The 24,919-nt window shown below is 38.0% G+C and overlaps 1 protein-coding gene across 2 annotated transcripts in view; it reads left to right on the forward strand.

The window, feature by feature from the left end:
- Window positions 1-892: 892 nt before the first annotated feature.
- The window catches only part of THOC1 (THO complex subunit 1), a 30,169-nt gene continuing 6,142 nt past the window's right edge, over window positions 893-24,919 (forward strand). Inside the window, exons 1-17 of one of the 2 annotated variants that reach the window (XM_080686176.1) lie at window positions 893-994; window positions 3,594-3,667; window positions 3,760-3,820; window positions 5,004-5,070; window positions 9,920-10,038; window positions 10,462-10,510; window positions 11,805-11,900; window positions 12,619-12,701; window positions 14,778-14,851; window positions 19,197-19,305; window positions 19,748-19,879; window positions 20,498-20,598; window positions 21,908-21,974; window positions 22,173-22,223; window positions 22,307-22,377; window positions 23,050-23,145; window positions 23,692-23,757. In XM_080686176.1, coding sequence (XP_080542302.1) covers window positions 941-994; window positions 3,594-3,667; window positions 3,760-3,820; window positions 5,004-5,070; window positions 9,920-10,038; window positions 10,462-10,510; window positions 11,805-11,900; window positions 12,619-12,701; window positions 14,778-14,851; window positions 19,197-19,305; window positions 19,748-19,879; window positions 20,498-20,598; window positions 21,908-21,974; window positions 22,173-22,223; window positions 22,307-22,377; window positions 23,050-23,145; window positions 23,692-23,757 — 1,370 coding nt within the window. In that variant the 5' untranslated portion in view covers window positions 893-940. Of the gene's footprint in view, window positions 995-3,593; window positions 3,668-3,759; window positions 3,821-5,003; window positions 5,071-9,504; window positions 9,549-9,919; window positions 10,039-10,461; window positions 10,511-11,804; window positions 11,901-12,618; window positions 12,702-14,777; window positions 14,852-19,196; window positions 19,306-19,747; window positions 19,880-20,497; window positions 20,599-21,907; window positions 21,975-22,172; window positions 22,224-22,306; window positions 22,378-23,049; window positions 23,146-23,691; window positions 23,758-24,919 lie in introns of those variants that run through there. The other variant, XM_080686175.1, reaches the window with a different exon arrangement.

Here is a 24,919-nt window from a genome sequence, read left to right on the forward strand (position 1 = left end):
CACTATGCAAAGTTATCTTTTTGTTGGCTTCCTGTATTCTCGTTAGATGCCAATGAAGCTTAGGTAAAGCACACCTAACTTTCTACTTTTAGGTACAAGGGAGTAAGAACTGGCAGAAATTTCTTCGCATTTTGGGTCAATACAAAATGTATCTCCCCACAGCATAATTCCAACTAAGAAAGTTACTGCTACTTGGCTTCTCCTTGGCCAAGCCTCTCCAGGGAGAGGAGACAAGGGAGGGAATTGAGGGGACAGGGTTTTTCAAGGGGTGCCTCTACCCTGCAGGCAGTGCCACCCATTCTCCTACCAGCACAGAATACTGTGCATTCATTATTTTATTAGCGCTTTTCAATAGCCCCGTGACATAGACAATATTTCTATTATCACAGAAGAGTGAACTGCTGATGAGCTACAGCTGCCCATGAATTAACTACATGGCTGACGCGCAAGTCCGGAGCTGAGACTACTTCTTCCGTGGGAATGACTGCGGTCCGGCAGCCCACGGCCACGGCTCTACTTCCCCTGAAGCTTTCTCCGATAACCCACCGGCCTTGGATTGTCCAGTAGCGGTACCTTCCTGCGCGGCCCAAGGAGCCGTAACCAGCGCGGCTTCCCCAAACCGGAAAAGCCGCCACAGTGCGCGCCTCGGCCTATTCCCCCCACGGCGCGCAGAGCTTACATGGCGCGGCCGCCCACACTCCGTCACCCAAAGGGGTACCTCTCCCCACCCCCAACCCGGACTTGGCATTGAGCGGGTGACTCCATCTTCCAACGCCCACCTGAACTCGGTCACCACAGAAGCTCCCAATGGCCCGGCCCCGCCCCGCCCCTGGGCTCGCGGGCCGCTCTAGCCGCACACGGAGCCGGTCGTCTCGCTGCTCCCGCCTTGACGTCATCTGTCTGCGCCGCAGCGCGGTGGCGGGCACGCGCAGCCGAGAAGATGTCTCCGACGCCGCCACTCTTCAGTTTACCCGAAGCGCGGACGCGGTTTACGGTGAGCAAGGGGCAGGAGGGTGGGAGCTGGACCCGGCGCTACTCTTTTCCCTCCTCTTCCTGAAATTATTGGAATTTTGCCCTGGGGTAAAGGGGTGTACGCCGCAGTGTAGGCTTTTGACCCTGTCGGGGGCTGGGAGGGGAGAAAGCGGCTTACCTGCGTCTTCCCCACCTTTGCTGCCCGATTCCGCCACCCCGCCGGCCGGATCCAGGACCCCGGGTTCTGGGCGCCCAGCGTGAAGGGCTCCTCTGCAGACTGAGACCCGTACGGTCCAGCTCCTCCGCAGCGCACGCTTAGCCGGCCGTGTGTCTCCAGAACTGGGAGGGAGCTGCTGAAAGGGGAGGGCTGAAGCGGTTTTAACCCAAAAAGCTGGCTCCCGCCCCGCCTCCTAATTGCCAGGTGGTTCGGCCGCTAATTCAGCACACCTTAACCCTCCATATGTCACTCCTAAGGGATCGATTAAACAGTGGTTGGCAAACTCCTTAGTCCACAGAACCAAATATCAACAGTACAACGATTGAAATTTCTTTTGAGAGCCAAGTTTTTTAAACTTAAACTTCTTCTAATGCCACTTCTTCAAAATAGACTCACCCAGGCCGAGGTATTTTGTGGAAGAGCCACACTCAAGGGGCCAAAGAGCCGCATGTGGCTCGCGAGCCGCAGTTTGCCGACCACGGGATTAAGAGATTCTAAGTGGGAAAGGGCAAACGGATCAGCTTAGAAAGCGTGGCCAGAGGTCATCTTATTCTTACACATTGGGGAAGAGTAATTTTAGAATTTGAGAAACACCTTATGTGAGCTTATATAACTCGTTTAACACCGTTAAGTAGACCTACTTTTATTATCCCTCGTAGATGAGGTAGAAACTGAGACAAACCTCTCTCATCCCCCTACCCCCAAATGTGAAGTGATTTACTAAAGTGGTGGTTTTTTTCCTGGCTTCAAACCTAGTATTCTTTTTATGTTGTTTATACATCCCCAGCATGAAAAATCCTGTTTGACCGAATTTGTCTTTAGCATTTGCGCCAATGTTTCAAGTCATGATTTAACTACGTAGATATTTAACAATGCCTATGTATTTACAGTGATACCAGAATGAACATTCTATGCACAATTTTTTGTAGTAAGAATTTTTCTTGTGTGCAGGTTATTATTACTTCTTTACCATACAGTGTGGGGTTTGTTTCTTTTTACCAGAGTGTATCTTGTTTATGTCATCAGGAATATTTCCTTCTGTGCCTTTTGCTCTAATCTCTGGTGCTTTGAAATTCTGCTAAGAGTAATTGTTAGGAATATCCAAGATCATCATATTAGCCCTGGAAAGGACCACTTAATTGGAAATCGTCTAGGATAGTGCTTCTTCAGCCTCAGTGTGTGGTGGGATCACCTAGAGATATTGCTAAATGTAAATTCTGATTCAGTAGGTTTTTAATGGGGTGTGAACTTTGGCCTTTCTAACAAATTCCCAGGTGTTGCCACTCTGCTGCAGGTAGTAAGGCTCTTCTAGAGAACAACCCTCTTATTTAACTGGTGAGGAAAATGAAGCATTAAGGGATTTACTCAAGATAACAGCCTGGCCCTAACTGGTTTGGCTCAGTGGATAGAGCGTCAGCCTGCGGACTGAAGGGTCCCAGGTTCGATTCCGGTCAGGGGCATGTACCTTGGTTGCGGGCACATCCCCAGTAGGGGGTGTGCAGGAGGCAGCTGATCGATGTTCCTCTCTCATCGATGTTTCTAACTCTCTATCCCTCTCCCTTCCTCTCTGTAAAAATCAATAAAATATATATTTAAAAAAAATATGGCAGCCTGTTCTTGGCAGAGTCAGGAGTGGACATTTCCAGTGTAAATCTAATTTCCTGTGCGGTTAATACGATTTCTTAAATGTATGTGAATTTTCACAGAAGGAATGACTTGGCAATATTTGTGTCTTTAAATTATGACTACTTTAAGACAATCAGCAGGTATGTATGTAGTGTTTACTGTAGTGAGAGACTGCTGAGTAAACTACCTAGAGATGACAGGACTTGAGATGGTTCCTGAAGAATGGATAGAATTTGCTTGAACAGGCGGGAAAAAAACAACATGAATGCATGAATACACTAAAGCAGTGGTCGGCAAACTCATTAGTCAACAGAGCGGCAAACAAGCCGCGGTTTGCCAACCACTGCACTAGAGTGAGCTTGATAGAAAATTATGGGGGGAAGAGATTGTGTTAGGAGTGGGAAGTAAGACTGGATAGATTAAATGGGGTATCTTAGGACCTTGAGAGGATATAAAACTTCAAAACCAAAATCTGTAAATAAGGAGCCATTGGAGACTTTAAACATAAACAGAATATTCTCATGAATGTAGTATTTAAAGACATGATAGGAAGGAAAAACTGGAATGAGAAAATCAATCTAGAAAGCTCTAGCCAGGTTTAAAGTAATGAGAGTCAATCAGAAGTGGCATTTGAATAAGAATTACTGATAGAATGACTGATGGGTAATTTTTCCCAGTTACAAACATTTTTTAGTTAGACATTATTAATGAATGACATGTTTTTCAGTAAATAATAAGCAAAAATCTTTTCACTTACTTGCTATTTTTATTTTTCTAGAAGTCTACCAGAGAAGCCCTGAACAACAAAAATATCAAGCCATTGTTGAATACCTTCAGCCAGTTACCTGGAAGGTAAGGCATTGATATCCCTAAAATATATTGCCTAAATCTTTATACTTACCCTGAGATGTTTTAAAAATGCAGGTATCTTTTGTTTTTAATAGTGAAAATGAAAAAAAATGTACCCTTGATCAAGCTTTCAGAGGTGTTCTAGAAGAAGAAATTGTAAGTATAATTTTATTTATTAAGATTTTACTGGCACGTTAATAAATTAGGTCATTTAAAAATTGCTTTTATTCTTAGAATGAATTTTTAAATATGATTGCTTTTTCTGGAGTGAGCTTGCTACTTTGTGAAAGCTGCCTTGATAATAGTATAGGAGTAATGTAATAATTAAGGCTTTTGGCAGCACAGGTGCAGTTTAAGGGTTTGGTTTAATAAATGAAGAGAGCCTTCTCCAGGTGAATAGTATGAGAGAAGTTGATACTAGGTCTTCCTGAGCAAGAACTGGAATTTGAAGTTGGGCCCTCTCATTTTACTATATGGACAGTGTGTCACATTCTGTAGTTGCACAAAAAGTCCAGTCCGAGAATGTTCAGCATGGGAACTGGGGTTCCATGCTCTCATCCTTCTCATCAACATAAAAGAATAGCGCTTGTCTAACTTCAGTTGATAAATTTACTCTAAATATGAAAAATCTGAATTTATTTAACATTAGTGAATAATGAAAGAAAAAGTTTCAAAAGTTTATTCTTGGTTAAGTGAAGGTTAGGTCCCAAGAAGGTAGATCTTTTTCTTGTGGCAATAATAGTGTCCCTTTCTGCATAAAAATTCACTCTTTCCTCTTCTTCAGACCTACTCGTTTACCTTTTATGAGGCACCAGGCACCTAACTTTGCTTTTCTGAGCCTCATTTTCATTTGTAAGAAGGGAAATGACATTCTTTCAAAGTTGTTGTGTAAAGTGACAGTTAATGAACACACAATAAATGTTGGACTTTATCAAACCTAGGTACTACTTCCCTTCTATTAAAACCTTCCCTCAGACATATTGATGCACCAGTACAATTCATTCCTCTGGCCCTGCCTTTGCCTTTGATTGGGTTATGGCATCAGTACTTCTGTGCTTGGTTAGCTTACAGGCTTAATCATGCTAATGAAACCATTTTTGTACGACCATTGGATTTTAAGTGAATTGCCTGTTTATTATTTACTTAATATACTTCTATGATTAGTAACTATTACTACCCATTTTTTGTATTTTCATCTTAAAATAATTTTATCTTCTATGAGAAATAGCTTTATCCCATATTTATGATAATCAGTTTAATGTCAGGGTATGTTTTTATTGTTATCAAATTAGTCTGAACTCTGGCTCCTAAATTAAATTGTTTTCTCCTCTGTTGGTAGATAAATCACTCATCGTGTGAAAATGTTTTAGCTATTATTTCTCTTGCTATTGGGGGAGTAACTGAAGGTAAGTATGGATTTTATTTTTTAAGTAATCTGGGACACGATATGCTTTATTTAAAACTGATTCTCAGCCCTGGCCAGGTTATTCAGTTGGTTGGAGCATCATCACATATGCCAAAAGGTTTCAGGTCTGATTCCCAGTCAGAGCACATACCTAGGTTGCAGGTTTGATCCCCAGTCGGTCAGGGACATATGGAAGGCAACCGATCCATGTTTCTTTCTCTCACATTGATGTCTGTCTCTCTCTCTGTCTCTCTGTATCTCCCTCCCTCCTTCCCTCCCCCCCCCCCTCAAATCAATAAACATATCCCCTGGTGAGGGTTAAAAACAAACATATTCTTCCCATACCTCTCCATCTATCTGATTTTGTTCATTTTTCAAGTTCTGCTTACCACCTTTACCAAGAAGTTACCAATGAAAGTAGCTCACCTTTATTTTCATCTCTAGTATGTAGCACACGTTTTAGTACTTTCTTTGTTCTCCAATTGTTTCATTCACTCGTTAAATACTGTAGTTTTCCGTGTATTAGATGCTATTTTTTTCTAAAATCGTTAGACTGAAAATTGAGGGGCATCTTATACATGGAAGTCAGCCGAGGAGGGAGCTGCATGGGTGTGTAGATACCCATGGGTATGTAGTCTGCCTGTCAAACAGACTTCCTCCAATCACAAGCCTTATTGTTACCGACATCAGCTAATGCCATAATTGGAGGTGGAGGTGAAGAGTGCACAGATGCAACAGGGACTGCGTTCTGAGCCCATAAAGATGTCAAAAAATAAAAAGATAAATACCCGTAACCAATTGTCTTACTCTGAAAAATTCCAACAAAAGAGCATGGAAATAGAGCTGCAGAGAGACAATTTGGACTGCCTCCCACTGAGTGTATGATCAGACAGTGGAGAAAACAGGAAGAACAACTCCTTAGGATACCAAAAAAAAGAAGGCCTTAAGAGGAAAACCAGCAAAATGTTTAAAATACTGATTTCTTAATTTTGGATTGGAAAACTAGGGGGTGTCTTATACATGGAGGCATCTTATATACGGAAAAATATGGTATTTTCTGAGCATCTACTATGTGCCTGGTACTAAGCTAGGACTTGGAGATTCAGTGGCTAATGGAGGAAACAGTGTAAATGTCTTACTGTGGTGTAATTACTGCGGTTGAAGTAGGAAGAAATCTGGTTGAAATACTCGAAACTTCAGTGTCTAAAGGTATCAGGAAGGTCTTAGAAAGGAAGCTGTAACATGAGAATTAGGAAGTGAGGAATGATGAATTTGTCAGGCAGAAACAGATGGGAATAGTTATGTGTAAAGGCCCAATTCAGCATGGCTAAAGAACTGCAGCAGAGGAGTGAGAGGATGAGGAACATGGTAAGGAGAAACACAGGAAGGATAAGTTAGTGTCTTCTGTAAAGTGCTTTGTATACCAGGCTAAAAGGAGCTATGGAGGAAGAGTTGGATTGGGAGAGACAGCTGGCAGGGAAAACTAGATAGGGGACTCTCAAAATGGGACAGTAGGAGGGGAGGTAGTTTCAGGAGATTTTTTTAAAAGGCATAGTAAGTACACAGTGCCTCATACATAGGAGCTCGTTAAATATTTGCAGAAAGAAGCAATGAAAAAATAGTTGATTGGCACGCTTTAACTGATCTGGCTAAAATTTTCCTTTGATTAATTTAGGTAATTTATGTGAAATGCCTTTTAATGTGTAAAGCATTAGTCACATTATTATTTTGATATTTATTCCTACAAAAACTGGAATATACATGGTAAAAGTGATCTTCTAGTGTAGTGGCAAGCTATTTTGTGAACTCATAATTCTTAAATTCTTGACTTTTCATATAAAATGCTTGTTTATTCACTTACACATTCAGCATACTTAAATGAGTTCTAAAATGGAGTGTTCCTTGCCTAGCTCCTGACTGTTAGCATCTGCTTAGTTCATTGATTACAGTGAGTACGTTGATATGTTACTCTTGTAGACTAGCAACGTTTTTAACACTTGAAGTTGTACAAAGTCTATATTTAGAACTTTTACTTTATTTGAGAAAGGTGAGGACTTATGATTTTAGTTAAACTGTAAATAAATGCTTTTTTAATTTTATTTTTATGGGGAAAATTCCTCCTTGAAAGAGAATATAGTATTGTTAATGTATGTGACACATTTTCAAATTGCCCATAACTAGTTTGTTAAATTCAACTCTGCAAATATTTATTGAGCTTCTGGTTAGTGTCAGACACTTTTGTTAATATATGCAAAAAAGCCTACCCTTAGAAAGCTCAAAGTACACATGAAGATTAACAGGATATAATAAGTGCTATAATTTATGTACAGTGTACTTCAGAAACAGATGAGGTGGACTGCTCAAAGGTATAAGGGTTTTTGTTTTCTTTTCTTTTTTTTTTTAATATATTTTATTGATTTTTTACAGAGAGGAAGGAAGAGGGATAGAGAGCTAGAAACATTGATGAGAGAGAAACACCGATCAGCTGCCTCTTGCACACCTCCCACTGGGGATGTGCCCGCAACCAAGTTACATGCCCTTGACCGGAATCGAACCTGGGACCCCTCAGTCCGCAGGCCGACGCTCTATCCACTGAGCCAAACCGGTTTTGGCGGTTTTTGTTTTCTTTAAGATACACTATGTACTCTATATTTTCAAAAATTAAGTAAGAATTTACCACATGATAGGAGGAGGACTATTTAGGCAGAAAAAGCATTGTAAACAAAATCATGGAAGTATGAACATAGCAGGTTGTTTAGGAACTAAGAAGAGGGTATCTATCTGTGGCCAAGGTTAAAGTGAAACAAAGAGGCCCATGTAGAGGCTGGGACACAGGTTGTGAAAGTTCTGGGGGATCATGTATATAACGCACCTCATCAGATAACCAGAGGTCTTTTTTTAAATTGAGTTTTACTGAATCAGAATCTTTTATAGGAATCGAAGTTCTATAATTATCAAATGTGAGTTAACTTATGCCATACTACACTGAGTGGCCAGATTATTATGATCTCTGAACGCATAATAATCTGACCAGTGTGTGTGTGTGTGTGTCCGTCCCGGTGCATGAATTCATGCATTGGTGGGGTCCGGCCAGCCTGGCCTGGGGGAGGGGACATGGGTGGTTGGCCGGCCTCTCTGCTGGTTGAACTCCTGGTCGAGGGGACAATTTGCATAGTAGCCTTTTATTATATAGGATATACACTGAGTGGCCAGATTATTATGCATTCAGAGATCATAATAATCTGGCCACTCAGTGTATACTGCAACTAAGGGCAGGGAGTATGCCTTTCAAATCTCTTGGATGTACAGGGCATACATATAGTATTACAGAATCTAAGTGTTAAGGGACTTGAGAGGTCATCTAGTCCAGTGGTCAGCAAACTCATTAGTCAACAGAGCCAAATATCAACAGTACAACAATTGAAATTTCTTTTGAGAGCCAAATTTTTTAAACTTCTTCTAACACCACTTCTTCAAAATAGACTCGCCCAGGCCATGGTATTTTGTGGAAGAGCCACACTCAAGGGGCCAAAGAGCCGCAAGTGGCTTGTGAGCCGCAGTTTGCCGACCACTGATCTAGTCTATTCTCTGGCTTCCTGCCTTTATAACATCTCTGGCAGGTGATCATTCAGTCTCTACACTCCTTGATGGAACTAAGAATTTTATTTCTGTTGGGTAGTTTTGATTATCACATTTCCCTTGTATTGAGTTGAAATCTGCTGCCTTATGCCACCCACTGACTCTAGGCAGTATCCCTCATGTCACATTCCAGATGTGATCTTACCAGTGTCCAGCAGAGCTGGAAATATTGCCTCCTTTTTCTGAATATACTATATTAATGCAATGTGTTGGGCTTACAGTAATATTTATTTTATTTATTTTTATTTTATTTATTTTACATGCCATGCTTAGGTGGCTACTCTCTTAAACACTGAACAAGTGTTAGTAATTATATTACCTTAAAATAGAAGGCAGAATTAGCAGAGAAATAAAAGTAGTTTTAGCTGGACTAAATGACCTTTTCTTAAAATATTTAATTTATTGCTTTACTTTAATAATGTTGAATTTAGAAATAAACAACTTTACTGTTCTGTTCCCTAAAACAATACTATTATTTTAAATGTTCAATAATAATTGAAATCAATATCAAACCTTATCTTTTTAAAAATCTTTTCAAGTATCAAAGACAATTTAGCAACATTGCAGAACAGTTAGAAATGAGAAAAAAGTGAAAATACTAGTCACAATTCCTCTACATTAAAAACTACCATTCATTTTGGTATATGGTTTTAGTTTTGCTAGTCTTTTAAAATTTTTATTGTCGTAACCATAATATACATACAGTTTTGAATCCTGCCTTTTTCACTTAACATTATTCCAGGTAATAGTGATCATAACCACCATTTTTAATTGGCTGCATTATATTCTTTTGAATAGCTTAGTGGTGAAGAAAACAGACTATGAAGCCAGACTGCCTGGGTTCGTATCCCAGCTCTACCACTTACTGGCTCTATGATCTTGGGCAAGTTATTTAACTTCTCTGTGTCTCAATTTTCCCATTCTATAAACTGGACAGAATATTATCTACCTAATAGGGTTAAATGTGTTAGTGTGCCTGACATGTAGTAAATGCTCTAGACATCTTACCAAGAATAATCATCATTATTGAGTGCACATACCAAATATTAAGTATGTTCCATTTGTGAACTTTTAGGTTCCTCTCATTTCTTGTCTGTTAAAGACTTTTTAGGATTGACAAAGTGTACCTTAAGATATTCTTCAGAGTGATTTTCATGTGCTATTTTACTCGACAGTATTTTAAACTTATTTCCCTTCAATTTGGCATAAAGGTATTTGCACCGCATCTACACCTTTTGTATTGTTGGGAGATGTTTTGGATTGTCTTCCTTTGGATCAGTGTGACACAATATTCACTTTTGTGGAAAAAAATGTTGCTACTTGGAAATCAGTAAGTGCCTTAGGTTCTTTTTCTACTAACGTTATCTTACAATTGATCCAAAATTGTGAGGGTAGATTTTGTTGCTTGTATTTCTAATATTGCTAATTGCTAATAAGTTTGTCCCTATGAAAGAATTATGTATTCTGCTCTCTTGGGAGAGACAAGTAAGAGTCATTTATGGAGAAAAAGTTGAAGCACTTAGTAATAGCAACTTGAAAATGTACACTTTCACATGTTTAAAGCCATTTTTTGGTATCATGTTTTATAAGAAAATATTTTTATTTCATTGAAAATGTTATTTGCTTAGAAAAAGTAAAAGTGGCATAGATTCTCAGTGCATGTTAGTATTCTTTAATATTTTACTTCCTGTGACTTATTGAAGGATGTGCAGCAACTTCTGAACTATAGTAATTATTTCTGTCTTAATTTCAGAATACATTCTATTCTGCTGGGAAAAATTATTTACTACGTATGTGCAATGGTAGGTAATTCAGTGGTAAATTATTGTTTTTTAAAATGTAAATATGGACAGAAAAGTAGGTGGTTCAATTAACCACAAGGAATAAAATTTGTTAAATAGACTTGCATCTTCATTTTTAAATAAGTCTGATTTATTAAAACTGATCAATGGCCCTGGCCGGTTTGGCTCAGTGGATAGAGCATCGGCCTGAGGACTCAAGGGTCCCAGGTTCGATTCCAGTCAAGGGCATGTACCTGGGTTGCGGGCGCATCCCCAGTGGGGGGCGTGCAGGAGGCAGCTGATCGATGTCTCTCTCTCATCGATGTTTCTAGCTCTCTGTCCCTCTCTCTTCCTCTCTGTAGAAGATCAATGAAATATATTTAAAAAACAAAAACAAAAAACAAACAAAAAAAAATGATCAATGACTTTAAATTGTTTCTGTTCTGTATTGAAACTTACGAAAAAAAAAACAAAGGTCAAGCTTATCTTGCCCATGTTAAACTTATTTTATTTCTAACTAGAGGCCTGGTGCATGAAAATTCATGTGCTGGAGGGAGGGTCCCTCAGCCCAGCTTGCCCCCTCTCACAGTCCAGGAGCCCTCGGGGGCGGGAGGCGACACCCCCATCACACCTCTGCTGCTGCCACTGCCTGCAGTGCAAGCCTCAGCCGGCCCTGGTTACCTGAGCCTCGGCCGGCCATGGGCAACTGGGCAGCCGCCATCCAAGGCTTGCCTGTGCCTCGGGCCGGCCCTGGGGGGCTGAAGGGACTAGGGGACTCCGGAGGCAGGCGCCCGGCGGGGCTGAGGAGACTGGGCACCGCCATCTTTGAGGGTGAGGCAGTCAATTAGCATATTCCCTCCTTATTGGCTGTGGGCACCACCATCTTTGCGACGGTACAAGGTTCAATTAGCATATTCCCTCTTTATTAGATAGGATTATTTAGTGCATTTTAAAAAATATTTTTATTGATTTTTTACAGAGAGGAAGGGAGAGGGATAGAGAGTTAGAAACATCAATGAGAAAGAAACATCAATCAGCCGCCTCCTGCACACCCCCTAGTGGGGATGTGCCCGCAACCAAGGTACATGTCCTTGACCGGAATCGAACCTGGGACCCTTCAGTCCGCAGGCCGACGCTCTATCCACTGAGCCGAACCGGCCAGGGCTATTTAGTGCATTTTTGTGACAGTTTCTACCCCCATCTTGACAACTGCTGCTTTAGGAAAATACTCTTAACAAACTGATTAAAAACTTGGGTATGAATGTTAAAGAAGAATGATCTCTTCTGTGTAACCTTTATTTCCATATATTATTAGATCTCTTAAGAAGATTATCAAAATCCCAGAACACAGTTTTCTGTGGACGAATTCAACTCTTTTTGGCCAGGCTTTTCCCTTTATCTGAGAAATCAGGTAAGCTTTTTTACATTAAACATGCTTTGTGGGAAAGTCTTTTCCAGTTTTTAATGGATTAGAATCTGTCATGATAATAAGAACTGGTTCTAATATAACAAGAGACACCGTTGTTGCTTTTATCACTTAGGAAATTCCAAGCAGTTTGGGAGCTGTGAGCCAGGAACTGAGGATGAAAACCAGATATATTTCTTATAAATCACAGAATCACACTGTCTGTGTATTTTTAAATAACCCACAGCAAAAACCATGAGATTATACTAATATTCTGAGTTTATCTGCCACCAGTAGACCTGCTTATGTATAACTTCTTTCTCTGACAGAAACCTGGCTCATTAACTACAATATATTTCCCATAAATACGGTTAGACACACTCACTTTTTGATTAATACAATTTTTTATCTATGACTCAGCAAAATTATAAATTGTTACATACTGCATTATATAAAATTGTTCTTAAATATTCATGAATAATAAGGATCAACTATATTGTATGTAGAATTCTATGTGCTCTAAAGGCATCTTTAAGAAATGAATTTTAGAACAATTTGAACATACAAGTATGGTGTTGTTTCTAACTTGATCTTTTCCTTAATTATGGATTTATTATTGTATATGTTTTAGTTATATGACAACGAACTTATATTCTTACAAGTTTAGGTGTTCGGTGGATTTGCTTTGAAATCTTTTTTTTTTTTTTTTTTTTTTCCTTAATAGGTCTTAACTTGCAGAGTCAGTTTAATCTGGAAAACGTCACTGTTTTCAATACCAATGAGCAGGAAAGCACCTTGGGTCAGAAGGTGAGGCTGATATGAAATCTAACAGAACATGTTTATGTTTGTTATTGAAGTAACTTATGAATGGGTCTTCTAAGTCATCAAAAATTTAAAACCTTTATTTCCAATTTATAGAAATAATATGTATTCTCTGTTAAAAATGCAAACAAAATAGAAATATTTAAAATAGTATAGCTACCCCATAATCCAAGGCCCAAAAGATAACCACTCTTAACATTCTCTGTCCAGCCTCGTAAGACTTTTTGTATAAATGTAGTTTTATTCCAAAAATGAAGTCATACACTACATACTGTTCTGAAATTCACTTTCTTCTTTTCAAGCAGTAAAAAAATGGATGCATTTTTGCATCAGTATGTTTAGATGTATATCAGTGTTCATGGCTCTTGATAAATGTTTTGATGTATAACAATCCTGACAGTGGCATTTAGATAATGTCTAAAAGTGAAAAATTGTTAACAGCATTATAGTGAATAATATTGCTATATTATACAGGTATATCTGTAAGATAAAGTTTAATAAGTGAAATTGCTATGTCAAAATAATACATATAGCAGATTTTGATGGCTGTTGCCCAGTTACTTACTCAAAGAGGTTATAATCATTGATACTATCACCAGTGGCACATAGAGAATGCCTGCCCATTTTCGCACAACCTCACAGCAATCCTGGGAATTAGCAATTTTTAAAATCTTTGCTTAATTGTTGTATACTTAAAGATAAGTTGTCTTTATTTTTACTTACTTCCTTGGTTATTAATGAAGTTGAGGAACTTACTGTTGTTGATGGGAATTTACTTCTGTGCTGGTTTGAAGCCTTGAGGAAGAGAATTGCCTATTTTTGCCATTTGCCCAATTTACTGTGAAATGTCTTTTTCTTACTGATGTGTAGAAACTCGTTATATAGGATATTTTATATAGAATATTAATTCATTGCCTACCATATGTTGATATAATTTTTCTCAGTTTATACTTTTACTTGTAACTTTATGGGGTCTTTGCTGTATAGAACTTTTTTATTTGGTTATAATATTAACATTTGTTGGTTTTTCTTTTATTATTTCTGACCTTGTGTCATGCTTAAGGCTTCTCCTCCTTAAGATTCAGCCCCTTTGTTTTCTTCTGGTGCATTTAAGGTCTTGTTTCCTTTTAACCCAGCAGACATATTAGAGTTTAAAATAAATTGAGTTATTTTATTTTTTTCCAAATAATGAGCCAGTTATCTCAGAACCATTTGTTAAATAATCCATTGTTTGCCCGCTGATTTTTTAAAATTATGATATATCCAAAAGACAGTCCAGAGTTGGGAAATTCCTAGACATTCAGCACCTACTCTTCATTTAGAAGCCAGTTAAAAGTTTTAAAAATTATTAATTAGATAAAACTAATATCTCACTGTAGATTAATGACTACTTTATGTAATTTATTACTTAAAGTGTAAAATCATTATCAATTTGGAAGTGATGTTGGCTTTGTTTAAGGTTTTTTCAAAATCGTGTCCTTCACCTTTATATATCTTTTAGGTACTTCTTGGACTATTCCATGTGAACTTATTTTGAATTTTTCAATATAGAGCTGGACACCCAGCAATCCTATCATGTTTCCAGATTAATAAGTGTACTGTGTGGGGATCAGGAAGGATTTCCATAATCAAATTGAAGTTGGAGATTAAAAGCTACTTAAATTCATTTTATTTACTACAGTTCTTAGAGTCCTTAATATACTAATGATTTTCTCAGTTTTCTAAAAGGTCGTTGTATTTATTTCCAAAAGGTATTTTGCCATACTTCTTTATTCCCAGAGAGAATCTACTTAACTATGTTTGGAGAAATACTGGTTTAAAACTTCACGTTGTCTTCATGGCTGTCCTATATCATTGTCATACGGCTCTTAAGTTCTCAGATCCCTGTTGCATAAAATTCACATTGCCTTAAGGATTAACTATAGGTCTAGGTAGTTACTATGACTAGACTTTTCTACTAATGATTTTTTAACATTGTGTGAATGACATTCCAGCATTTACCTTCTGCTTGACAGCTGCTTCACGACAGGCTGTACTGTTGTTTGTTTGTTTTTAACTTAGCACACTGAAGACAGAGAAGAAGGAATGGACGTAGAAGAAGGTGAAATGGGTGATGATGAAGCTCCAACAACTTGGTGAGTTTTTAGTCCAGATTTCTTGATTTACAAAGTTAATACCTTAATGACTTAACAAGTTCTAGAGGGAGAATGTACACAAAGATGAAGGAAATCATGCTTATAGATTTATTTGTAACTTTCATGTAAATTACTTAAAAATTATAAATTCCAGTTCCTAATGGGCTGAATCCAGTGGTTTCTAAATTGCATGCGCAGACGATTCATTGTTCCTAACATGTAAAAGACCAAGCACAAGCAACCTAGGTACTCTTCCCCTTCTCCCTTCCATTCAGCTTTGTGGACTCAATGCCTGTGGATATTGAGCCTGATTATTTAATGAAAGAGGAGAGAGAAGAAATTTCCTTTCTCTCTCCTCCTCCCTTCTGCTCCCCTTCTGTCACTGTCTCTTATACAGTGGTTCTCAACCTTTCTAATGCCGCGACCCTTTAATACAGTTCCTCATGTTGTGGTGACCCCCAACCATGAAATTATTTTTGTTGCTACTTCATAACTAATTTTGCTACTGTTATGAATCGTAATGTAAATATTTGTGTTTTCCGATGGTCTTAGGCGACCCTGCTAGCGGTTCTCAACCTGTGGGTCGCGAACTGCTGCTGTGACCATTGGAAAACACAGATAGTTACATTACGATTAGTCTATAACCCTGTGCTTTCCCTCCACATAATTTCTTTTTAATACTGGTTAGAAGCAACAAGAAAGCCAAACATGAAGGTATAAAGGAACACTTTCACTAGCATTCTTTAAAACAGTTATCATCAGTTGCAATTGAAAGATTTCCTGAAGATCAAGAAAGGGTTTCCATATCTCTACAGGGAGATATATTCCTTTAATCCCAAATTTCAAATTCAAACACATAGCCCCAAGGAACATTGAAAGTAGCATAGCTCCAGGCATAATTCCTGTATTTACTACTGACAGAACCTTGAACAAACTACTTAATCTACCAGCAACTCAGTTTCAGAGTATTTAAAAATGTAGTAATGCCATCTACCTGCTTGTTATTGAGAAGAATAAATGAGATGCTATTCAGAAGTGATCTGTTATCCTTATTATGACTGTATTTGTTAATGTTCCATAGAGTGATATATGTAAAGCGCTTAGGACAGTATCTATTCAGTGCCCAGTAGCTATTATATATAGTTTTTTTGTCTTTTGGATTTTTTTAGAGACTTATTTTTCATGTGCATTATGGATAGAGTAGGCTTTTTTTTATGAAGTGTATGGAACTATACAAATGTTAAATATTCTATTGTTTCATGAATACAAAGAATTTATATATAGCTGTTTCTTATTCCATTTTATTTTGACATTTTGGGAAATGTTCTGTGGCTTTTTTTTTTTTTTTTTTATAATTTGACCTAGAGAAAACCCAGACCTATAATCTTATTTTGTAAACCATTAATGTTGCTTTAATTATAGAAAGAAATTGATGTTCAGATAATTGTTTTCCTGTTTTCAGGGTTGTTTGATACTAGGGAAGAGCTTAGAAAAAGCAAAAATTAACATGCCTGTTAGATTCTTTGGAATATTGCTGCTTCTTGACAAAACTTTTGGCAGAGGCTAGATTATTGTCAAGTAAAAGTTGTCAGTATTCTTCATTATTGGTTCGAAGTAAGATCCACATGCTTGAGATATTAGCAGTTATTCTAGCAGTTAACATTATTTTATCAAAATTTGCTAAACTTGCTAAATTATTTACCTGACTTTACACATAATCCAAAACCATTGTAATCTGGGTGAGTATATAAGCACTAGAGGCCCAGTGCACAAATTCATGCACTAGTGGGGTCCCTCGGCCAGGCCTGTAGGATCGGACCAAAACCAGCTCTCCGACATCCCCCGAGGGGTCCTGGATTGCGAGAGGGTGCAGGCCAGGCCGAGGGACCCCACCAGTGCACGATCGGGGCATGGGAGGGACGCGGGAGGTTGGCCAGCTGGGGAGAGACCGTGGGAGGGCTCCAGGGCGTGTCCGGGCCCGTCTTGCTCAATCCCTATCGGCCGGACCCCAGCAGCAAGCTAACCTACCGGTCAGAGCATCTGCCCCCTGGTGGTCAGTGCACATCATAGCAACTGGTTGACCGGTTGACTGTCTGCCCCCTGGTGGTCAGTGCACATCATAGTGAGCAGTTGAGCAGCCTTAGCATATTGCACTTTGATTGGTTGAACGGCCAACCAGTCGACCAGACACTTAACATATTAGGCTTTTATTACATAGGACTACGGGCCCAGTGTATGAATTCATGCACCTTGAAAGAAACTGTGGGCCGTGAGGCTGTGGTGGGCACAGGAGTTGTTCTCGGCCCATCCTCCATGCCCCCGCCCGGCCCCTCCTGCTGCGGCCCCTGGTCCCGTCTGCTGGCAGCCCCGCTCCCACCGCCACTACTCCCACTCGCTGACAGCACTGGCCCCACTTGCAACCACTGATGGCGCGGAGTGATAGGGGCCGGAGCCAGCAGCGGGTGCGAGGAGTGATCAGGGCCGGCAGCGGGTGCGAGCAAAGAATTTTCAATAACCACCAGAGGCTCACCCAATGACAGCGACCAGCGCCCCACTTTGGTCTGGCACCCCCGCTCACCTGCTCCACCATCCCACTGCAGCCAACACCCGTCATGTTCCGCGCTCTGCTGCCTGCTGCCGACACTCGCCATGTTCCGCACGTGCCCCCTGGTGGTCAGGGCATGTCATAGCGACCGGTTCAGTTGTTCTGCTGTTTGGTCTATTTGCATATTGGGGTTTTATATATAAAGATAACTTCAAGCGTCTTTCATAAAATAAAATGCATGGTCTTTGTGACTGCTATTTCCTTGCAAAACTTGGACTTTTTCAATTATTTCCAAGTTCACAGCTTTTTTCCAGGCAGTTGTCAGAAGTGTGAATGAAAGATGTAATGTGTTACTATGTGATTTTCGATGTGTGTGTTGTTTTTGAAGTGTTATGCCAATTGATGTCAATTCAAACTAATAAAATTATTCTTTAAATGGATATTTTATGATATTGACTTGCAGATTGTCTTCTTAACCATATGAATTAAATTCCTGTGGTGAGCTTTTTTTTATCAAATGTGCTTCCATATGTTTTACTAAAATACTTTTCCCTTTATTTTTTCTTAGGTCACTAATATAACTTTTCAGACTTTTTTTCTTTAAATATATTTTATTGCTTTTTTACAAAGAAGAAGGGAGAGGGATAGAGAGTTAGAAATATCAATCAGCTGCCTCCTGCACACCCCCTACTGGGGATGTGCCCACAACCAAGGTACATGCCCTTGACCGGAATCGAACCTGGGACCCTTCAGTCCACAGACCTCTATCCACTGAGCCAAACCGGTTAGGGCTTCAGACTTCTTAAACTAAATTTTATACTAGCAAGTTATCTTATACTTCTTTACTCTTATTTTATTTACAAAGAAACTAAGGCATTTTTCAGTCTTCTAAACATTAGTTCCCCCTTCCAAAAAAACTTTTTAGTACATGTTAAAAATTATACTCACTTTATTTTACTATAATCCTTTCAAAAGCATTATAATATGTCTCTGATACTCCCTACTCATCAGAAAAGGTAATTTTCAATATATCCATCCTGAAGATGAAGAATGGGAGGTTAACTTGCTGTCATTTGGCAGAATAGAGATGGCAGGACTCTTAAGATCATGGGACTATGTGGATCACCAAACCTACTTTCTGTTTCCCATATTAAATTGCAGTCTTATTTAGAATATTTGTATGGGCATGAAGTTTAGAGAAAAGCTAACTATAATCCATTGATTCAACTTATTAAGGTTTATTTGGAAAGAATGAAGTACACAATTGTGATTACAGACAAAATTAATTTTATAGCAATAATATTGAACATTTTTGTAGATATTTGGGATATGCAGTATTTAATATCTCAAGCAGTTTTTGCATATGGATTATACTAAAAGGCTTCATTGACTGTTTTAAATGATGCAGAGGATTTTGTTAAAAAAACATTAATTTCATGGATTTAAAAAGTCTAAAATGTTTGTTTTAACATTAAAGTTAAAACATGCTATAGTATAATGATTGCTTATAAATCTAAAATTTATAAGTATGTATTGACGTTTGATTTGTACTAGTAACATAATCTTATATCCAATCAAAATTCAAGGGTCCCATCACTATAGATAAAGGGGGTGGGTCTATATTAATTTCACTTGAAATTATAAAAGTTTATATAAGTATTACTAATGTGCACTTTTCTGGGGAAACAGACTGTAGTTTTCACCAACTTCTTAAAAGCATTTGTGACCCAAGAAAAGTTAAAAGCATTTAGATATTTTTAAGAGAACTTAAATTACTTAATATATCATTTCTTTTATTAGCTCGATTCCAATTGATTACAACCTGTATCGAAAATTCTGGTCACTTCAGGATTACTTCAGGAACCCTGTGCAATGCTATGAGAAAATTTCATGGAAAACTTTTCTCAAGGTGAGTTGCCCATCCCAGTCTACCAAAAGTCCAATATTTTATTGCCCCTCAACTGGATAGGGTGTGACATCATTTTTTCACTTTGTCACAGTCTTTAGCACAGAAATGGTTAAGGGTTTCCATAGCTGGCTAAATAGCTAATTTCACTGGCAAATTTCTATCTACTCTCAAAGCATTCCTTTCTCTGCTTACCCCTTACACACACTGCATAAGAAATTACATTCCATCGAGAGGAGAGAGTTTATTCCTACTTTTACAGTACCATAAATTTCCTACAAAATAGTTTTACCCTCATTTTACTGTCATAATTTTCTTAATTTGCCTTGCAACATGCATGTATGGTAACTGGGAATAAATTCTAGATACTCTGATACAGAAAAGCACTAAACAGATTATTGGGCAACAATGGCAAGTATAACAAGTTGATATTTTTACTTTGCAGTACTCAGAAGAAGTTCTGGCTGTTTTCAAGAGTTATAAATTAGATGATACTCAGGCCTCAAGAAAAAAGATGGAAGAATTAAAAACAGGAGGAGAACATGTATATTTTGCAAAATTTTTAACAAGTGAAAAGGTACAACTTTTTCACTAAGCATAATAAAAATTTTTTTTTCTATTTAATTGATATACTTCTTAATTTAAGTTCAATAGAAATGTTTCTTACTTTTGGTTAAAGCTGATAAATGTTAGAGTCCTATTTCTTCCTTGTACAAGTAAGACTAATTTGGCTTCTATGATGAAAGAGGTTGTACTGCAGTAAGTCTGTTTTGTAGACTTATTTTATAATAAATGCATGTGCCCTGACTGGGACTTGAACCAGCAACCTTTCGATGCACAGGATGCTCTACCAGCTGAGCCACTCCAGCCGGGCTCTTTCACCACTATGTCTTTACATGTGGGAAAGTAGCAGCCTTTGGCTTTTTTATATTTCTGCCTTTATTCTGACTTCAGGACCACAAATACAACATTGCTATCCACCGACACAAATATGTCATGACATAGATTGATAGAAATCTAAATGAAGCTTTTGCCACTCTGTCCTGGGGCTTATGCAGTAATGCCTCATGTGCAGTAATGCCTTCAGCAAATGTTATTTGAATTGAAATCTTTGGTTTCTGTAACAACATAACCTGTACCTTTAGGCAAAATTTTAATTTAATGCGTTTTGTGTATATGCTTGTTTTTCGAGTAGTTGATGGATTTACAACTGAGTGACAGTAACTTTCGCCGACACATCCTACTGCAGTATCTCATTTTATTCCAATATCTTAAGGGACAGGTGAAATTCAAAAGGTAAGTATAAATTAATAAATGGGTAGTAGTTTGTAAACCACAAAGAGAAGGACTTGTTGATTGATGTATTTTTCTTATATATTGGGCTCATTTTATGTATAACTGTCACATCCCTAAAACATTTCTTTTGCAGAAACATTAGATAATTCAGGTTTTATTAGACTAGATGTTAGGATATTTGTTTTAGAGAAAAGCTCTAAATACTTTCAAAGAAGTATTATATTACCAGGTAGTTGTGTAAAGAACATGGCTTTACTGCCTGCTGGTTTCAGATCCCACTTTCATTACTCACTAGCGGCAGTTCAGCTCTTTCTGACTTATAATTTTAAGATAACACATATCAAGCACTCAGAAATGTTCTTTCTTATCCTTGTTTGTTGTGGAGATTTGGTATAGCATAGAGAAAGATCAAGGGCTTTTGGAGCCTGACCTAGATTTGAATTCAAGCTTTATGGCCTTGGGCAAATCATTGAACCTCTAAAGTCTGTTTAACAGGCACACATTCTCATTCTGAGAATTAAATGAGGGATGCATGTAAAGTGCTCAGATCTCGGCACATGGTAGTCTATTAATATTTCTTGATTGGCCATAAAGCACCTAATACATAGTGAGAGCTGAACTAATGCCAACTATTAATAATTTGGGTCTGCTTTCCGCCTTCTCTAGGACTTGGGGTTTTTATTCACTATATTTGGAATGCATTTTAAAGGAATGCAGCATGTTCTATCTGAATGTGTATCATTTAGAGCACAAATGAGGAACCTTTTTCTGCCAAGGGCCAATTTGGATATTTAGAACATCATTCGCAGGCCATACAAAATTATCAACTTAAAAATTAGCTGCTATATTTGGTCAAACATTTAATTAACTTATCCCTAATGCCTTGGCAGCGCCAGACCAAATGATTTTGTGGGCCTTATACGGCCCAAAGGCCAGATGCTCCCCACCCTTGATGTAGAGGAATAGGTTAATATCTCTCAGAGGTTTTCACCCCACATTAAACTGATTATTTTAGGAAACATTCACTGCTCTGTTTATATTTAATTAGATTAATTGAATGTTTTAGTCTCCTCTATACTTTCATATCTTCAATTCTAACAGTCTTAACATGAAGATGATGAAATGCAAGAAATTTCTTATATAATTATCTCATTTGTGATAGTTCTTGTCTTGGTAATTTTTGACACTTTTTATATTATGCTTAACTTACCTGTTACATGTCTTGTGTTTTTTCAAAAAGAATATAAACCTTAAAATTGAATGTACATTGCTGTTAATTCAAGCATGCTTTTATTGCTTTGTTCTGTAGTTCAAACTATGTTTTAACTGATGAGCAGTCACTCTGGATTGAAGATACTACAAAATCAGTTTATCAAGTAAGTTCAACACGCAACAAACCCATGATTGAACAAAATGGAAATTTAGAATTTTCTTTGTTTCAGCCCCAAATAGGAAAATAAGGATAAAGTTAAGCTCAGGTACAAGACCACAAACACTTCCTGGTTCTCTGCCTACAAACCACTCCTATGATGCAGAAAGTTGTTGAAAGCTTAGTATATTCTTTCTAATCACAGCTGCTATCTGAAAACCCACCTGATGGAGAAAGATTTTCAAAGATGGTAGAGGTATGTGTTTTATATTTAGTTTTTTTAGCACCAAATAGAATTTCAGAAGCTCCCATTATGCAAATGTAACTTGTTTTCCTCAGCATATATTAAACACTGAAGAAAACTGGAACTCATGGAAAAATGAAGGCTGCCCAAGTTTTGTGAAAGAAAGGTAAATATATACTGAAGCAATATGAGAAATATTGAAATAGAATTTGATGTGATTCTATTATGTAGAGATGTGTGTATATGTGTTTTAAAATGTAAGTTAAGCCCAGGCCAGTATGATTCAGTGGTCAGACCATTGGTCCGTAGACCGAAGGAACACAGGTTCCTGGTCAAGGGCATGTCCCTGGGTTGCAGGTTTGATACCTGGCCCCAGTTGGGGAGCATGTGGGAAGCAACCAATCAATGTGTGTCTCCCTCACATCCATGTTTCTCTCTCTCTCTCTCTCTCTCTCTCTTCCTCCCTCCCTCCTTTCTTCCCTCCCTCCCTTCCACTTTCTCTAAAATCAATGGGAAAAACATACTTCGATGAGGGTTTAAAAAAAATAAGTTGAGCTCAATAATAATATAACCACTCCAATTTATTTTATTTGACATTTTCATCTCAAATTTCTTGTAATTAAGCTTCCAGAACAAATTGATGTATTAATTATCGAAAAAAAATTTGTATACCCACTTACCATTTGTACCGTGGTGTGGCATTTTGGTCTTTTATCTGATGAGTGTTCTATAATAATATGAAGCTTTCATCTTTTTAAGAAAACAATGTTTTCTTTTACATTAAACACTTCCATTTCTGTTGTCCATTTGTAATTCCAGTATGTTTTGTTCACCACAGAACATCAGATACTAAGCCAACGAGAGCAGTACGAAAGAGAACAGCACCAGAGGACTTCCTGGGGAAAGGGCCCAACAAAAAGATTCTGATGGGAAAGTAGGTTAACCTGTCTTCATACGTGGAATGTTACTAGTTATTTTTTATTTTGAAGATGTTACTATAAGAACTCTCCAACTTTTGTGTTTGTCTAGTTTTTTATGTGTTTGGTTTATACATAGATGATGACTAAAGCAAAATACCCTATCAATCTATAAGGCCCATTATGTGGTTCATGCAAGTACACATACTAGTACTTCCGTTATGTCTCCTGCTTCCAAAATCCAAGGCTCTAGGCTATGACATTTTTACCACATCACAGACAATGCAATTGCATTGATCCAGCTCATTTCTAATTGTTGCAAAATACCACAGTCCTTTCTATTACCTTTTAGTTAACTGTAAATTGTTTTATATTGTGCTTGAATATTTTTAGAAAAAAGTAATTATTGTCATTCAATATATGCTCATATAGAAAATTTGCTAAATACCAAAAATTAGTGAAGATAATCAAAACTCCACTATTTAACTTTAAGTATTTTTATAGCTTTAGACATATCAGGATGGTGTCCATTAAAAATGTATTTGTTTATGTGTATTTTTTAGTGAGGAGTTAACAAGGCTTTGGAATCTCTGTCCTGATAATATGGAAGCCTGTAAATCCGACACAAGGCAAGTTTCAAATGTTTCACATCAAGTATTGCTTTTCTGAAATGTTAAGTAGCGTAGAATGGCCTTTTGTCAGCTATCAAGCGAGTTCAAAAAATTGTGGTTGACTTTGGCACAATTTTAGAAATCACAAGAAAATAAGAATTCGCAAAAATAGAAGGAACTACACACCAAGGTATGACCTAATTTTGTGGTTGCTTCTAGCTAGGGAGCAGTACAGATGATTTCCACTTTTGGGAACCAGGGAACTTGGGTTTTAACAGCCACAAAAGGACAGAAGGTAAAGCCTTAGGCCTGCATGAATTTGTAACTGAGTTCCCCTGAATAGAGCTGAGCCCCTTGACGCACTACATTTTCTGTAAAAGAAGGGCAGAGTGGAAGGTGGAGAGACTTGCCCATTGGTACAGGAAACAAGAAAGCTTGTCCATTACTATCTAGGCTGTGGGCAAAAAGGAAAAAGTATTCCTGGGAAATTAATAACCACATAGTCTGCTGCCATGCGCTCTTACAGTGTAAATATATCCTGCCAGCAGTGTAAAGGGACCCTGGGCTTTCTGGAGGTCACATCTTCAACCTAAGCCAAGGATCCTGTAGATAAAAATCTGAAGTTCACCATCCAGACTTAACAAAACATTCAAGAAGACCATTCGCCATGAGTAAGAGTCAGCAGACAGAACAAGCCACAGAAGTTAAACATCAGATTAAGGCTTACAATAAGTATATTTAAGATAATTAAAGATATAAAAGAAGGAATTGAAAATAAACATGACATGACCTAGTCATTGAAATTACAAAATAGGCAGGTAAAAAATAGCAGGCTTGACACAGGTGAAATAGAATTAATGATTTAAAAAATCACCCAGAAAGCAGTACAGAGGGATCAAGAATTAGAAAATATGAAAAAGTCAAGAACCACAGAATGAGAAGGTCCAACAGACTTCTAATAGGAGGTGGAAATAATAAGAATGGGAAAAACATCAAGGACATAATGACAGAATTTTTGTTTTAGAACCAGGAATTAGCATAAATTCTCAGGTTCATGTGGTAGATTTAAGTGGGATAAACAGAATAAATATCTCTACACATTGTAATAAAATCACCAGAGAGAAAAACCAGACCACCTTCAAAGGAGCAAAAAATCAGGCTGATAGCAGACTTAAAGGAG

Source organism: Plecotus auritus, assembly GCF_963455305.1.
Source record: "Plecotus auritus genome assembly, chromosome: 8".
Taxonomy (NCBI): domain Eukaryota; kingdom Metazoa; phylum Chordata; class Mammalia; order Chiroptera; family Vespertilionidae; genus Plecotus; species Plecotus auritus.